The sequence below is a fragment of the Hemiscyllium ocellatum genome, chromosome 20 (assembly GCF_020745735.1).
Source record: "Hemiscyllium ocellatum isolate sHemOce1 chromosome 20, sHemOce1.pat.X.cur, whole genome shotgun sequence".
Classification (NCBI taxonomy): Eukaryota; Metazoa; Chordata; class Chondrichthyes; order Orectolobiformes; family Hemiscylliidae; genus Hemiscyllium; species Hemiscyllium ocellatum.
In genome coordinates this window covers 49,471,993-49,490,224 of record NC_083420.1, presented here as the reverse complement: position 1 = coordinate 49,490,224, position 18,232 = coordinate 49,471,993, and the positions used below count along the sequence as shown (strand labels likewise).

Below are 18,232 nucleotides of genomic sequence, written 5' to 3'. Positions count from 1 at the left end.
TATCTGGGACCTTCAGTCCAAACCCCACTTATTGGACTTGACTGTCTAATCACCTGAAACTCAGTGAGTGAGGAAGGGAGTGTGTGGCTCACTGGTTAAGTGAAAACATTTCACCAGGAATGATAGATCAGAGAGAAGCTGTAAAAACTGGGCAAACCTCTTTTTTTAAAAGAAGCAAAACCTTGGTCAATCAGCCATCCGGGTCATTCAGGGAACGCGGGTGCGAGCTCTCGGGCCTGGCGCCGTGACGTCAGCGCTGGCGCGCCTCGCGGGAGCGCGCGCTGAAGCCGCCGTCAGTTGTCTCGTGCGAACGTTGTGGGGCCGTTGGTGTTTACCCCTGTTCGTAAATCAGTAATTTTCTCTTTTTCTAAAAAAAATAACAAAAGGTCTCTCTATATATTTTTAAACTATTAGTGTATAGGAAACGACCGGCCCGCTTCGAAAAAAGGGGAATTTTTCTAAGGAATGTCGAATCCCGGAGCTCGACGGAACGGGTCAAGCATTAAAATCCGGCTGACAGGTAAAAGAAGTTCACTTTCAGGCAGATTTCTGAGGTGGTTTTAGTCGCCGACATACCGGCGGAGGTTAGAGACAGTTGGATCCGGCTGGAGAGTGGACAGAGAGTTTGTGAAGGTGGCTCCCCGGTTGTTTGTAGTAGTTGCTCGGTACCGGGCAGGAGGCGGAGGCGGCGGTGGTGGTGGTTCCTTCTCGGGCCAGACAAGGGGAAGGCGAGCGGCGCATGCGCGCTGGCCACTTCCTGCCTCAGTCAGCCATTGATGGGGAAATGTCCATCTCACTGAGGATTTATCATTGCAGTAAAACACCCCCACCAAATGCACTATGACTGGGAAATGTGTAGCCCTGGTACTACAGTACACAATAGTGGAAATGTTTTGAACCGTTAATGTGTGCGACGAGATTTGGAGAACTCAACATACATTGACTATTTGACTCTTTAGTTGTGAACTTGGTAGTTCAGATTGTCAAGAAATTATTTAAAATTAAAGCGTAATACTTTATACTTATGCTAGTAGAAAGTGAGGACTGCAGATGCTGGAGATCAGAACTGAAAAATGTGTTGCTGGAAAAGTGCAGCAGGTCAGGCAGCATCCAAGGAGCAGGAGAATCAATGTTTCGGGCATGAGCCCTTCTTCAGACCTTTTCCAGCCACACATTTTCAGCTCTGATCTCCAGCATCTGCTGTCCTCGCTTTCACCACATAACTGACGAGTACAGCTGGTAAAGGATTCCTGAGTGTTCAGTTTAGTGTTAGATTGACTAATTTTGTTAATGAATCTTTATTTGTGAAGTATGAAAATATGTAAAATGTCTTTTATTTAAACAGCAGAATTTTAAAGTTCAGTGTTCATTTTGCACAACAGGATACGTATCAGTCAGTATTGGCCATTGATTAAGATGCAATATGCATGAATTGTAAGAGGGGTGAATGGTGCCTCCATGTTAGTATCTTTTGTTTCTCAAATAAATCTTGCTGTTTTCAAATAGTTGCCTGAGAAAGTAATATAATTACTGTTTTATCCGTGCTTTCCTAACATCGTTTTAAGCAATATTGTTAACCTTGTAATTAAATGTCAGAGCTGAATGCATTGTATGGAACATCACACTGATTGAAGGTTTTTAATATTAATAATTCAAACAATTATGTTTAATCTGTAGTTATTGATTTGGACAAAAATCGGATCACCATGGCAGGTGATAAATATTTAGTCTTATACATACCGATATTTTACTCAACTTTAATTTTCACTCCATATAGTTCAGTTAAGTTAAATTCATCACCAGTTCAGGTTTGTCAATTGTTTCAATTCTTGTTATGTACCTTTTGGATATTTTGTATTCATTACGAACATAATTGAGTTTTGAGGAAAAGGTCCTAAATTTCAAATCAAATTGTATATCCTATATTTTCCCAGCCTCTTGGCTTTATATCTAGTTGATCAAAGGACATCAGTGTAAGTAAATTTTTGATACATCTCCCAAAATCTTGCTCCCCTTTTCTTATTATTTGTCTTTTTTAAATATTTTACATCTGTTTTTCAAGTTTCCATCTTTTGCAGAAGAAAAGTTTTTTGTTGAACTTACTGACCATTATATTCCACTTCTTGCTATAGTTAATTGTTTCAATTTGTTCTTGAATGTAACCTTTTCCTAAGTTTTTATAGACATTCTTCTTGAGTCAACCTATCCCTGACAGTATACCCTCAATCATAATAGGAAGGGAATTCCAAAATTTCCACCCAGTAAAATGAAGACAATAACAAATATAAATAATAAACTTATTATAAACTTTATAAATTAGCCTTAGCTGCTTTTTCTGTGTCCTCAAGAATTACATTTACAATTAATAACAACAACTTGCTAACAGTGTCATGTTTATGATTGGCTTGTGGGCTTCTGTATTTCAAAATTGACTTGCTATTTAGTTAAATCATGCATAATCTGATATGCAACCAGAGTTTTGGTGTCTAATCGCTGCCTTTGGTGCAGTCAATCAGATCATGATTTAATACTGTATTGTTCACAATCTGAGAAGAGCAACAAAGCAGAGTTCCAACACATTGTTCACTCTGAAACCAGGGTAGAAAGATCAACTTTCACGAAATTCTTGAGAAATTCTGTGAATCTTCCTGGCTAAATATCTTATAAAACAAAAAGAAGTTGCATTTGTGTAAAAAGAGTGCTGGAGGAGCTTGGCGTCTGTGAAGACAGAAACAATTAATTTTACAAGTATAATATGATTCCTTCAGAACTGGAGAGAGAAGATGGAAAAGTGATTGTTAATTTTTTTTAAAAATGCGAGGAAAGAACAAGTGGGAGAGAGAAGCGTGTTGAGGAAGTTGGAGGAGTCAAAGCAGAGGACAGCGTTCCTGGTTTGAAGTTGTTGAACTCACTGCTGAATCTTGAAAGTTTTAAAATGTCAAAACAGAAAATGACGAACTGTTCCTCCAACTTGGTTGAACTTCACTGGAATACAGCCCCAGGCCGAGGAGAGGTAAGTGAGCATGAGGGAAAGATTGAGATTGCAAGTGACCAGAAAGATCAACGTCATGCTTGGGGACTGAGTGGGTTCTGCAAAATAGTCACCCGTTCTAGTTGACTGTATTGTGAGTAGCAGTAGACAAAATTGAAAGAAATAAACTAAATCACAGCTTCATCTAGAAGGAGCGTTGGGGGGCTTGACAGTGAGGAAGTAAAGTGGCAAATGATGCAAGTCCTGCAATTACAGGGAAGGTGCCATGTGAGAGGGATGAGGTATTGGTTGTAATAAAGGAGTGTCATGGAGGGAACAGTCCTTTTGGAATGCTGACAAGGCAAGGTAGTGGAAGATATGTTTGGTGGTGCGATCATGCTGGAGAAAATGGAATTGATGGAAATGATATTCCCTTGAATACAGAGGTTGTTGGGATGGTAAGTGAGGACAAAGCAACCCCATAGCAAATTGACAATAACCAGATAAACTAGTTATGTAATTTGATTGAGGAATTAATATTGGCAGAGATAGTGGGGTTAACTCTTTGAAAGAAAATCCTTACACCCATCCATGAGGCATAAAAGTTCATCAGAATGACTGATCAGACTGGTAATTGTAGAAGTTGAAGTTAGGCGTATATAGATATGGGGGACATTTAATGAGCTAATTGCTCATGCAGAGATGGTGTAGAGGGTGGTGCAGTAGAAGCATCTCTGCCTCTGGATAGGAAGACATTGGTCCCAGACCAACTTCCCATTCTTAAAATAGCATAAAGCGACATTAATTACCACTTGGGATTGGTTACAGAATGAAGAATTAAGCATTTGAAATGTCTCAATTTGTGATTAAATCTAATATTGCATAAAGACTGACTTCTTCCACCAGCTGCTGATCAGATGTTTCATGGACAGCACCTCTGACATTGCTTCACTTGCTTTGTATTGGAATTTTTAACCTGGAGTCTAAAGTGTTTAAGTCCTAGAGCACAATTAAAAACCCTCTGGTTAAAAACTGAGAACATTACCAATTGAACCATAACTAAATTTATTTATAATACTTGCCATCACAAGTCATTCAGGTTAGTCAAGCTAAGTTCACGTTAATTCTCTCATTTTAAAAAACAATTCAAATATTTACTGACAGCTTCAACTTTTTTGCCAAATGTTTGTTTCAGCAACACTTTTAAAAGTAGTTTTATCTTCTTTGACTGCTTTTGATAGTGTGGAACATACACAGTACTGTACATGTGGGTGATTTCATGTTTTCACCTCCCTGCAAAGTCTCTTAGAATAACCTAGGCTTATGGTAGCAGTCCATATATCTGGGAAAATTATAATATTTGCCTTCCAGAGCTGACATTATTAAAACTTCAGTGATTCACAATCACAATATATGTGGAACAAAGTGAGTTAAGAGCTTGGATGTATCTTCAGTAATATTCAAAGTTTTGCTGAATACTCTTCAATTCCTAGGCCTTCAAATTAAGACTGTATTTAGAACATTTTGAGTGCATATTTAATGGCATAGATAAAATTATTGAACTATGCCAGAATAGCTACATCTCTAAATAATGTATAGAATGTTCAAAACCCATGGACGTTCTATAATATTGATAGTAGAGTGGTTTGAGTAATTTTAGAGCAGAAGTTTATGACCTGCAAACATTAGCCTTGACTTTTTTCTTGTGTATTTACTTTTTCTTGGAGGATTAGCATCAAACAGACAATGATTCTTCACTTCTGTTTATGGCATTTATTGGGAGCCAGGAAATAATCAAGTTCTGAATGCTGTTAGGAGACACGAAGGTTCGATGTGAGGCAGAGGGATGAGAAAGTCTTGCATTTGTATAGCACCTTCTGTGACCTCAATGTCCAAAAGACCTGTATACTTTAAGTACTTTTGAAGTACAGTCACTGTTATGTGGTAGAAAGGAGAGAAAGAGAATTGGTATTATCCAATGTGAAATTCAATGTGCACAGCAGTGTGGTAAATTACCTTGCTGAATACCCGCAAAGTTACCTGTCCAAATGAATTATGACTAGAAATAGGCAATTTGGTTCCTCAAGCTTGCTCCACTAGTCAATAAAATCATGATTGCTCTGTTTATATTTTGAATGCTACGTTCCCATCTTCACCTGAATCTTTGGTTCCCTTTCTGAACAAGAATCTATCTACCACGGCCTTAAAAATATCTCACCACGTTCTGAAGCGTAGAGTTTCAAAGTTTCACAATCTTGAGAGAAAATAAGTTTGCTTATATCTGTGCTAAAAGGATGACTCCAAATATTAAGAAAGAAAAACAGAAATTGCAAACACAAACAAAAATCAGTTCTGAAGAAGGGCTGCTGGACCCGAAAAATTAACTGATTTTTTTTTCACAAATGCTGTCAGATTGCTGAGTTTTTCCAACCATTTCTGTTTTTGTTTTGATTTTCAGTATTCTCAGTTCTTTCGTTTTTTTTCCCCAAGTATTAAAACAGTACCCCCAGGTTTAGATTCATCCACAAAAGTAAATTAACTTTCTTTATCCACGTTGTCAAGATTGTTCAGGATCTTACAAACTTCAGTCAAGTCACCTGTCACTTTGCCAAATTGCTGTTCCTAAATTCCAATGAAAACAAGCTCAATCTGTCCAACCTTTCCTGACAAGACAGCCTGCTCATTCCAGGTATCAATCCAGTAAATCTCTGAACAACCTCCAACTCATTTATTTGCTTCCTTAAATTAGGAAACCAGAACTGCACAGTATATTTGAGAGAAGATTTCACATATATCGTCTATAATATATGCATATTATCATTATTTTTGTAATAAAGGACAGCATTTATGTGGAAACAATTGACCTTGTCTATAACTTGCTGCTTCTGCTGTTTGGAATGCAAGTTTATCTGACTTGTAGCTTCGCCATAGTATTGGAGAATCCTTCAATGTTGAAACAGGTCATTCAGCCTATTGAGTTCACACTGCCCCTCCAAAGAGCATCACAACCAGACCCAGTCCCCTTTCCTTTCTCTGCAACTTTACATTTCCCATGGCTAACCCATCTAGCCTGCACATCCCTGGGCACTATGGGCAATTTAGCTTGGCCAATTCACCTAACCTTGACACGTTATTTTTATAGAGTTTTGAGAAGATTTGTAGCACTGAGAAAAAGAACCAGAGGAAATTATGTCACCACAGGAAATGACATCACCAGCCCAAGAAAACCCAAACACATGAAATAGAAAGTGGGCTATACCACCGGAGGCTCACTGAAGATGTTACCTAGTACGGTGATGAAACTTCTGAAAGTGAACCTTCCAGCTCAGCGAGCAAACCTAAATCCAGAAGTTTATTTTTATGTATTTGGTGCTGCTCGTACCATGCCTCCTGCATTTTTCATTGAACCAATATTGCTTCCCAGCTTGATGGTAATGGTCAAACAGGGGATATGCTGGGCCACGAGATTGCAGGTTATATTCGAGTGCAGTTCTCTGCTGCTGATGGTCCACAGGGCCTCCCAGATGCTCAGCTTTGAATTATGCTACATCTGTTTGAAAGCCATCCCATGTAGTTCAATGGTTCTGCCATACAATATGATGGAGGATATCCTGAATTTGAAGACAGGACATCATCTCTTCAAGGACTGTGTGGTGGTCACGCCAATCAATTCTGGGACAGGGAGATTGGTGAGGACAAGATCAAGCATGTTTTTTCCATCTTGCTGGTTCCCTCATCACTTTCAGCAGGACAGTCTAGCAACAGTCCTTTAGAACTTTACCACTTCAGTCAGTAGTGGTGCCACTGAGCCATTCTTGGTTTAACGTTGTACTCTGGATAAGGGACTTCATTCTGCATACACCCTGCACCCTCAGTGCTTCCTTCAAGTGGTGTTAAACATGGAAGAATACTGATTCTTCAACAGTAAAGGGATGTTGAACTTTGCTGGGTCGACAGGGCTGAGTTTGCCATTGTGGTTTCCAGTGTCCACGGCAATGTAAATCCATCTGGCTTAATTCCTTTTTTGACACTGAGTGGGCTTGCTGGGCCACTTCAGAGGGCAGTTGAGCCAAAGTGCCACTGTAGATCTGGAGTAACATTTAGGCACAGTTTTACTTCCATGAAGAATGTTAGTGAACCAGATGGGTTTTTATGACAATTGACAATAGTTTCATGGGCACTTTTCACTCTACGTGTTTTAAAAAAATTCAAGATCTACTATTTAAACCCAGGTCCCAAGAAACAGAAATTGCTGAAGAAACCCAGCTGCAGAGTTAATGTTTCAAATCCAGTCCAGAACTAGTTCTAGTTTTGAAAAATGGTCACTGGATTCAAAATTCAACACTGCTTTCCTCTCCACACCTGCTAAGTTTCTCCAGCAACTTGTTTTTGTTTCAGATCTGCAGGTTTTTTTTTATCCAAAAACCTGGTCTTTGGGTTAATAGTCCAGTGACAGTACCACTAACCATGATATCCATAAAATGTTAGACAGGACAAATCTAGTCTGACTGACTGTACAATTGACCCCTGACTAACCCTCTAGTCAACTTGATTAGGTCTGATCTGACCCATCTCACCCACACTACACCCTTAACACTTGCCTCCTCTCCATAGCTTTTTGAAGAAGCTTTTGGTAACTTAAACTCTTTTCTTCCCAGAATATGTGCTGTAAAAAGGAACTATGTCCTCTGCACTGCATTCTCTGAGGACTGATGTGCTATTGGTTGAAAATACCAAGGAAATAAATAGAAATCTATGTTGAAGCACATCAACTTAACTGTGAAAAGATGTTAAAATAGCACGAATGGAGGCAAACTGTAAAATTTGGGAAAAAGGCTGGCATGAAACAAAGACATATGAAATTCATTTTTTAAAAATCTGCATTTACATAGTTCCTGACAGTGTGGAAAATATCCCAGGTATGTTCTGAACATAAAAAGCAGGACAAATCCAACCAGCCCCACCAGCTTACTCTCGATCATTAGTAATGTAATGGAAGATGTCACTAACAGTGTTATCAAGCAGCACCTGCTCAGCAATAACTTGCTTAGTGGTGCCCTGTTTGGGTATAGTCAGGGCCATTCAGCTCCTGACCTCATACAGCCTTGGTTCAAACATGAACAAAAGAACTGAATTCCAGAAATGAGGTAAAAGTGACAGCCCTTGACATCAAGACTGTGGCATCCAGGAGCCCTAGCAAAACTGGAATAATGGGTATCAGGGTCAAAATCTCCAGTAATTGGAGTCATAGAGGGCACATAAAAAGATAGTTGTGGTTTTTGGAGCTCAGTCATCTCAGCTGCAGGAATTCCTCAAGGTAGTATCCTAGGCTCTACCATCTTCAACTGCTTCATCAATGATTTTCCCTCCATCACAAGATGGAATGTTCGCTGATGATTTTACAAGGTTCACCACTATTCGTGACTCCTCAGATACTGAAGCAGTCAATGTACAAATGCAATAAGATCTGGACACTATCCAAATCCATGACTGCTTCCATCTAGAACGACATGGGCAGCAGATACATGGAAACACTGCCACCTTCAAGTTCCTCCCTCAACCCATCTACCATCCTGACTTTGAAATATATTTACTTTAAAAATAACAACACAAGGTTATAATCCAACAGGTTTATTTGGAAGTACAAGCTTTTGGAGTGCTGCTCCTTTGCCAGGTAGCTATGAAAGCTTATATTTCCAAATAAACCTGTTAGACTATAACTTAGTGTTGTATGATTTGTAAATTTGTCCACCCCAGTCCAGCACTGGCACCTCCACATCATTGAATTGTATTACCATTCTTTCACTATCAGGTCAAAATCCTTGAATTCTCTCCTTAATGGCATTGTAGGTCAACCCACAACAGGTGGACTGTAGCAGTTCAAGAAGGCACCTGACCCCACCTTCTCAAGGGCAGTCAGAGACAGGCAACAAATGCTGGTCAGCTAGTGATGTCCACATCCCACAAAAAATGAATAGTAAAGCAAAACACTCTGACAGTGCATCACTCACTTAGTGATGTACTGATGCATTGGCCTCAATTGAAGTGCTTAAATCCTGGAAGATGAACAACAGACTTCTGAGCTCAAAGTGACTGTGTGCCCTGGCTGTTAATTAGTTGCTCAAAACAACGTTCAGAGACCAGTGTGCCCAAGCTCAGTTGAGCTTTGCCTGAAATAATGTTGTAGCAAAGATGATAAGAAAGAATGAGTTTGAAACAATGCTAATGGTATTTTTGTAGTTGGTCAAATTATACTGTGCTAGGATCACAATACGAAAGACGATTAATCAACTCAGAGGGCCTCCCTGGCCGTGGCATCTGATTGTTTCTGTAGCTTTTGCTTCCACACATATGTGAGGGTGTATTCCATGTTTAGATTAGATTACTTACAGTGTGGAAACAGGCCCTTCGGCCCAACAAGTCCACACCGACCCGCCAAAGCGGCAACCCACCCATACCCCTACATTTACCCCTTCACCTAACACTACGGGCATTTTAGCATGGCCAGTTCACCTGAACTGCACATCTTTGTGAGAGTGGGAGGAAGCCGGAGCACTTGGAGTGGACCCACGCAGACACGGCGAGAATGTGCAAACTCCACACAGTCAGTCGCCTGAGGTGGGAATTGAACCCGATCTCTGGCGCTGTGAGGCAGCAGTGCTAACCACTATGCCACCGTGCCACTCACAGAAAACATTAATTTTGTGATGAAGGATATGAATGTCGAGTATCAGTACTTACTGGAGTCAGAATAAGTATTTTTTTCAAAGGCTGTTCTTGAGATTTCTTAGGGGCTAACTTTTCACCATCAGCAGGCAGTGCTTTCATTCTGACAAATTCCGTCATTGGTGAATTGCAAACATTGGGTAATGTTATCTTCGATAATTGTATTGTGTTTATAGAGGCAGGATTAAAAGAATATATCAATATCCCCATTAAATTTGTTGAGAGGTTGATAATGAGAAGCACAACAAATTTTCTACACACCAAGTTTTCAAGTTGGCAAGAACCAACAGCTATAACTTAGCAATAACTGATACAGACTTCAAAAAAAAACATTGATTTGCAAGAGGTTTTTTATCTGCGAATTTTAGAACTTCCTGGCTTCTCTGACAGGCAAGCCCCACCCCCCCTCCAAAAAAAAGGATTGATTCTCTCACTTCTCTTGGCCAGTAAACTGTATTCATCCCACAGACCCTCCTGTCCCAACTTTACTAGCCTTCTTGGCTGCTGCTACTACTTCCTGAATTTTTCAGTTCCACATAAGTAATCACTTTTCTCTGATTGCCACATGATTCATTTCTTCAGAGTGATTTGGCCACAGTTGCTGCCCCTATATCATTTGAGCGCTGGCCCTTGCCAGTGCTTCCTGTTGCAACTTGTTCTACGTTTACGCATTCCATCCCCTTAGCTATTCTGTATATCTCTTGGACCACCTGTCCATTGAATGTCTTCCTTCTGAACTGAAAAATGCACATTTGACTCTCTTTTTATTTAATAATTATTTTTATTGAAAATCTTTTTCAATCCTTTACACAACATTTATATACAAAGAAAAGAATAACACTATCAAAACAGAAAAAAAAGCGGTTAAAAAAAAGCCATAACACAGTACCATTGTTAATAAACGACCTACTATTCTACCAGAACAAAAATATCTACCTAACTTAAACTAAACTACAAACATATTAAATAAATATTAACTTAAATAATATCTCACTATTTTATTCTCTCTCACTCATGATACCTCCACTGAGGCTCCCATTGGGGGCGGCACAGTGGTTAGCACAGCTGCCTCACAGCACTGAGGTCCCAGGTTTGATTCCAGCTTTGGGCAACTGTCTTTGTGGAGTTTGCACATTCTCCTCGTGTCTGTGTGGGTTTCCTCTGGTGCTCCAGTTTCCTCCCACTGTCCAAAAATGTGCAGTTCAGCTGAATTGACCATGCTAAATTGCCCATAGTGTTAGGTGGAATAGTCAGAGGGAAATGGGACTGTGTGGGTTACTCTTCAGAGGGTTGGTGTGGACTTGTTGGGCCAAAGGGCCTGTTTCCACACTGTAGGGAATTTAATCTAAATCCCTAGGAGCACCATCTACAGTACCTGTATTCTTTTCTCCCCCAGTCTCCTCCTCCCAGGGCCCCACAGGCACCCATACTGATTCCTCCAGTTATACCACGGCCCTAATTAATATTGCTGATAAATCAGTTTCAATATAAGTTAAAAAGGGCTGCCACGTCTTGTAAAACTGTTCCATTTTGTGTTGCACCATATTTGTGAGGTAGTCTTGGAGGAGATGCTCCATCACCAGCCTATGCCACCCCATAAGACCCCTGGTGGCTTTTCTGCCATCCAATTCACTAGAATGTTCTTCCTCGCACAGTGGATAGGAATGTTAACATTTGACTCTTTTACTTCCTGAATAAGTCTGTTTGCCCCAGCATCAACTTTTTTGCATTATCTCTATTCTTGGACATTTCCTTGTTTGTGACCAGACTAAAGTACTATGCAGTTTACATACAAATTCCTCTCAGGTTGTATTGTACTGTTTTCGTGATACAGCTAAAAAAATGTATTTACTTTGTTAATCATTACTCTATATTAGTTTCATCTAACTTTATCCTTGCACCATTCATGGAACATTTGTTATTTATTTTACCTTCTGAAAGGTAACACTTGCAATTCTTGGAACTAAATATTATCTGCCATTATTTCTTCCTACACACCAGTTTTACCCAACTCATTCTCTTACTTCTGAGCAGTCTCCTCTGATTTCTCTTCCCCAACCGTGAACACCATGCAAATTGGTATTGTCAGCAAATCTAATCATATCATCCTTCACTTTGAATCCAGAGTGATATTAATATTGTCTCAAACATCTAAAGTTGTGAGAGGCCATTGACTCAGTTTATGCTGCTAATAGGTGTTGAAACCCTAAGGCCATTTACGCACTCGGTACGTCTTAAAGTTTAAATTCCGATGGTTGGTTTTGTCCTTCCTGGTCTGCTGTGTGATTTTAATGTTGGAGGGATCGGATGGCCAGAGCCATGGAGATTAGGGCTGCATGCACTATACTTACCTTGGATTTTGCACAAACCACTGAAATCTTTTCATTGCAGATATGAAACCAGTATAATATTAACTAAATTAGCTGAAGCATCAAAGCAGTCCAGCGTCTTGGCACTGTTCAGCACCCATCATCCCAGCAATGTTCAGCCGTCAGCCCCTTCTGCCACTCTGCAACCTCACCCAGTCCCATCCTGACATTGTTTTCACTCACTCATCCACCCACATCATCTGAGCGGGTACGCATGCTGTTGGAGAAAAGGGAGGCGTGGAATATTGTCAGACTGTGATGGAGGGAGAATTAACTTGGCAAGGGATGGAGTATGAACGTGGTTGAGGAGTGAGAGAGGGAGGTGAACACTCGGAAGGCAGGTGAATGTAGCTGGGGTGTTACCTGAGTTCCTTTGCTATTTTGCAATGTCAAAGTGAGTGCAAGACATAGCAACATTAGCTTTGATTCTAAATATATATGCACAGCATAATATCTATTTTAAATTCTTGCTTTATTTATTTAAGTGTAATTGTAAGTTTTTTTTTATATTTTCTAATCAACCTGGTCAGAGATGTTATGACAACTCTCCACATACTGCTTTTAACCTTATGGTTTCATAAGCTGTGGAAATATAACAAATTACTATAATATGGATCTACGGAGTATACAAGTTAATTGAGACCTAATACAAAACTAATCTGGTTTGTTTGCTGTTTTGAAGTGGATTATTTTTGTGCTTTGAATAGCTTCACATATTTTATTCACAATCATAATGTGTTTTCCTGAAGTAATAACACCTAATTTATTTAATGCAGAAATCTATATATGTAAGTCAGGTCTTAGTTGCATCTCCATGGCTGCCAATAACAACACAAGGTTGTTCCAGTGTTAAGATATTTTGGGTAGGGCAACTTAATTGTTCAGAATATTATGTTATGGCTAATGTCAGAGTGATATCAACTTGATCATTGTTTGAAAACAAGTTGCAGTGCCATAAATGTTATGCCAGTAATATAAAATTACTGGGCTTTATAGGGTAACATTTCACAAAGTTAGTTCCTTGGTCTTCTGATAGTCTACAATAACAACCTTTATTATTTTTCATCGATTTAAAAGGTAAATCAATTGGTCTTTTAAATGTATTTTGGTTTACTACTTAAATTTGCACCCTTTGAGAGGGCACAGTACACCTCTCATTCTGTTTAGTGCATCTGGTTTGATTTTGAGCCAGGTTGTACATTAAAACTAAAAAGATTAAGTCAGTCATTTAAATGTTGGCTGTTTTATTCATTCATGGATTGTTAGAATTGTTGAAAGACTGACATTTGTTGTCCTTCGTTAGTAGCTTTTGATCCAACAATAGTGCAAAGTAGTGTGACCTAAATAGGACTTTGTAGATGGTGGTATGCCCTTGATTTTCTGTGTGGTAAGGTAACAGGTTGAGAAGATGCAGTTGAAGGAGACTGGGAGATTTCTGCAGTGAATCTTGTAAATAACACACATGCAGTTGTGTGGTGGTTGCAAGAATCAGTATTTAAGGTGAGGATGAGGTGTTAATCAACTAGGCCTGAATGAATGGTATTGAAATTTGAGTGTTGTTGGAGCTGCAGTCATCCATGCATGTGGATAGTATTCCATAATGCTCTTGACTTGTGCTTTCTAAATGGAAAGGATTTGGTGAGTCAGAAGATAAATTATATTCTACAGCATTCAGACACTCTGATATTTATTTATATATCTACTCAAGGTCAGTTTCTAGTCAGTAGTAACCCACCAGGATGTTGATGATGATGACTTAGTGATGATGATAGAATTGAATGTCTTGAAGTTGATTAGATCCTCTCCTATACAGATGTCATTGCTGGGCGCTTGTAGAATGCAAGTGTGATTTGCTATTCATTAGCCTGAATGTTGTCTGGGTTTTGGTGATGTGGGCACTGACTGCTGCAGTATCTGAGAAATTGAAAATAGAACTAAATACTTTGCAACCATGAGTGAACTTGCCCAATTGTTATGATAGCAAAAATATCACTGAAACACTTGAAGGCGATTGGCCTAGGACACTACCTAAAGGAACTCCTGGGGTTGAGATAATTGGCCTCCAGCAACCACAGCCATCTTCCTTCATACAAGATATGACTTCAGCCAGTGGAGCATTTCCCTCCGATTCCCACTGACTTCAATTTTGCTAGGCCTCTTTCATGTCAGAGCGGGTCAATGGTTGCCTTGATCTCAAAGACAGTCACTGTTCCTTCAGCTCTGGAATTAAACTGTGTTGTCCATGTTTGTCCCAAGGCTGGAATGTAGTCTGTAACTTTGCCTTGGTGGAATCCACAAAGAACATTAGTGAGTAGGTTACTGCTGAGTAAGTGCTGTTTGATAACACCGTCAATGCCACCTTCCTGGCAGGATTTGATTTGTGTTGCTTCTTTTGTGGTCAGAACATACCTGGACAATTTCTCACATCAGGTAGTTGCTGATTTTGTAGCTTATTGGAACAGTTTGGTTGGATGCACGGCTAGTTTTGAAATGCTAGGAGAAGGTGAGGACTGCAGATGCTGGAAGTCAGAGTTGACAAGTGTGGCAAATTGTTCCTGTTCCTACTTACCTCCCTCCATTTTAATTTTTTTTGCTGCAACGTTTAGGAAAGTAGACACCAGATGTCGTTTCTCTCACAAACTGACATAGCATCTTTTCATTTCTTGTCAAGAAGATACACTAAGAATGGAGTGAATCTCCTGGTATTGTCATGTGCATTACTAATATCCAAGCGTGGTTTTGTTACCTTCTATGGTGATGGTATTGCAGTGTGCCATGCAAATCTTGAACTTATAAGAGCCTTAAGATATTTTGTTCTCTGGGTTCACAAAACTGCTTCATTAGTTGATCAGCTTTGTCAATTAGTACCTAATATTTTCTTTGCAAGCTATGTTGCAAAATTTGTGCTTTTTTGCCTTTATCACCTTTTTGCCTTGCGTGTACAAGCTTACAAAGGTAGTTTCTTGTGTTATTTGAACTCCCTGAAGGTGTGCTGTTTGATGTAATTTATGCTACCATATTTCATTTTTTAAATATGAAGATTAAATTACCTTTATGGCTGTTGATGAAGTAGCATATTTTTAAAATACTTGTTTTGAATTTGAAAACAGGTAGTGAGTGAATAACCAGTAACAAATTTGTATGTCTTTTGCCTCAGTTTGTAAACAGTGAAAATCTCCGATTACTCTTAAAATGAACAAGTTATGACATTCAGGTGATAACTGGATGAGTACATAAGAGAGAGTGGAATTGAGTGATATATTAATGGAGTGAGATGAATCTCCCATCAAGTAATGAAAACTGCACAACATGTAATGTCAACTATATGTGCAGAGAACATTTATGAGCTTTAAAACATTGGATCGAGTCCAAGGATAGCTGCTGTGAATTCAAGAGCTATAAGGACCATAAGAAATAGGAGCAGGACTAGGCCATCTGGTGTTCTGCCATTCAGTAAGATCATGGCTGATCATTTTGTGGACTCAGCTCCACTTAATTAACTGCTCATCAAAACCCTTAATTCATTTACTGTTCAAAAATCTATCTAACTTTGCCTTAAAAACATTCAATGAGATAGCCTCAACTGCTTAACTGGGCAGGGAATTCCACAGATTCACATCCCTTTGGGTGAAGAAGCTTCCTCCTCAACTCAGTCCTAAATTTGCTTCCCCTTATTTTGAGGCTATGCCCCCAAGTTCTAGTTTCACCAGCCAGTGGAAATAATCTCCCTGCCTCTATCTTATCTATTCCCTTCATCATTTTGTAAGTTTTTTCTAAATTCCAATGAGCACAATAAGTATAAGCTAGACACTCCTAGACCAGAGAGAGAATTCATGGGGAGAACTTTTTAAAAAAATGATGATCATCTGTGACTTGCTACCAGACGAACTGTTTACGGCAAACTGTGTATTTGTGTTTAGATTGACAAGTAAAAGGGACTAAGGAATAGGTGAACATGCCAGTAAGGAATACGTGAACGTGCCAATAAGATGAAAGTTGTACATAAATATCGAAGTGAAGCTATTGTGCTTAATTAATATGCCACTGAATAAAATTTACCAATAACATTTGGCTTTTTGTATCTTTTTTTCTTTTCAAATTTTTTTTAATGATAATACAGCTGTGACATTGAGTTGTATTTAACAAAACAATACTGTTTATTTTGAGCAGAACAGACTAGGATATTCGGAGTAGAGATTGTTTCTGAATCTTTCAAATTGGACTCTTTGTAGGCTGACAAGGAGTTCTGTCTCTCAGAAATTTAGCCTGCCATGAAGTTTAATACAGGCATTATGATTGTAAACAATTCAGAAGAACTATAATCTGACGTGTCTGGTACAGATAACTCAAGAATTTGCAGTTGTTCTATTATTCATTGCCTATGGGCTGTTACTAAGGTTAATGATTGGTTAATGATGCAAACCTGATATGTTTTGACACTTATGCATTTATACAGCAGTTACATGTGGAGGATGGTACATGAGCTTCCTTGTTTCTATCTTTAATAAATTACCTTTTTCATCCAGACATTTTTTTTTTACCTTCACCTAACCCCACTTCTACTGTTGAAACTGCTCTTTGTCCAAAACAGTGTACTATATACAGATTGTTATGTACTACTTGAGTTAGTTTGAATGTTGGGGTGGATGGAGGGGAGAAAAGTAGTTCTCAACTGCTATATTTTGTACCATCAGTGATGGATTTTAAGAAAAAATAATCTCTTCTTTCAATTTGCCTGATGTTCAGGATGAGGCGGATAGCAATTAAATTAGCAAAATTTGATTCAACACTAAATATTAATGACAACCATTCTAATTGTAGTTCTGGTAGTGTCCCATGAAGACATGGCACAGTAAACTACAAAGCCTTAGTGCTATGGGCAGTTCTGGGCATTAAACCTTAGGAAGTTCATTTAGAGTCATAGAGATGTACAGCATGGAAGCAGACCCTTCGGTCCAATCTGTCCATGCCGACCAGATATCCCAACCCAATCTAGTTCCATTTGCCAGCACCCGGCCCATATCCTTCCAAACCCTTTCTATTCATATACCTATCCAAATGCCTCTTAAATGCTGCAATTGTACCAGCTTCCACCACATCCTCTGGCAGCTCATTCCATACAAGTACCATCCCCTGCATGAAAAAGTTGCCCCTTAGGTCTCTTTTATATCTTTCCCCTCTCGCCCTAGCCCTATGCCATCTAGTTCTGGACTCCCCGACCCCAATAAGGTGATCATCCCTTTCTTATTTCTTAGTTCCACCCAAATAACTTCCCTGGATGTATTTCCGGGAATATCATCCCTCAGCAAAGCTGTAATGCTATCCCATATCAAAAACTCCACTCCCCCTCCTCTCTTGCCTCCCTTTCTATCCTTCCTGTAGCATTTGTATCCTGGAACATTAAGTTGCCGGTCCTGCCCATCCCTGAGCCATGTTTCTGTAATTGCTATGATATCCCAGTCCCATGTTCCTAACCATGCCCTGAATTCATCTGCCTTCCCGGTTAGGGCCCTTGCATTGAAGTAAATGCAGTTTAATTTATTAGTCCTACCCTGTCCCTGCCTGCCCTGACTGTTTGTTTGACTCACTTCTGTTCTCAAATGTACCAGTCTCAGATTGATCTCTTTCCTCACTGTCTCCCTGGGTCCCATCCCTGACCTTACTAGTTTAAATCCTTCCAAGCATTTGTAGCAAATTTCCCTGCCAGTATATTAGTCCCTTTCCAATTTAAGTGCAATCCGTGCTTCTTGTACAGAACACTTCTACCCCAAAAGAGATTCCAATGATCCAAAAATGTGAATCCTTCTTCCATTCACCAGCTCCTCAGCCATGCATTCATCTGCTCTATCCTGCTATTCCTGCCCTCGCTAGCTCGTAGCACCGGGAGTAATCCAGATATTACTACCCTTGAGGACCTCCTTTTTAAATTTCTGTCTAACTCTCTGTAATATCCCTTCAGAATCTCAACCTTTTCCCTTCCTATATCATTGGTTCCATTGTGGACAATGACCTCCTGCTGGCCCCTCTCCCCCGTGAAAACATGCTGCACTCTCTCTGAGACATCCTTGATCCTGACACCAGGGAAACAGCACACCATTCTGCTTTTTCTCTGCTGACCACAGAAATGTACCTTGGACTACAGAATCCCCTAAAATTGATCTCTTGG

The 18,232-nt window shown here is 39.5% G+C and overlaps 1 protein-coding gene across 3 annotated transcripts in view; it reads left to right on the top strand.

The window, feature by feature from the left end:
• Window positions 1–269: 269 nt before the first annotated feature.
• smurf1 (SMAD specific E3 ubiquitin protein ligase 1) overlaps window positions 270–18,232 on the top strand; it is a 131,907-nt gene continuing 113,944 nt past the window's right edge. For all 3 annotated transcript variants that reach the window (XM_060840837.1, XM_060840836.1, XM_060840834.1), the window contains exon 1: window positions 270–520. In XM_060840837.1, the coding sequence (XP_060696820.1) occupies window positions 466–520 (55 nt within the window). In that variant the 5' untranslated portion in view covers window positions 270–465. The remainder of the gene's footprint in view (window positions 521–18,232) is intronic.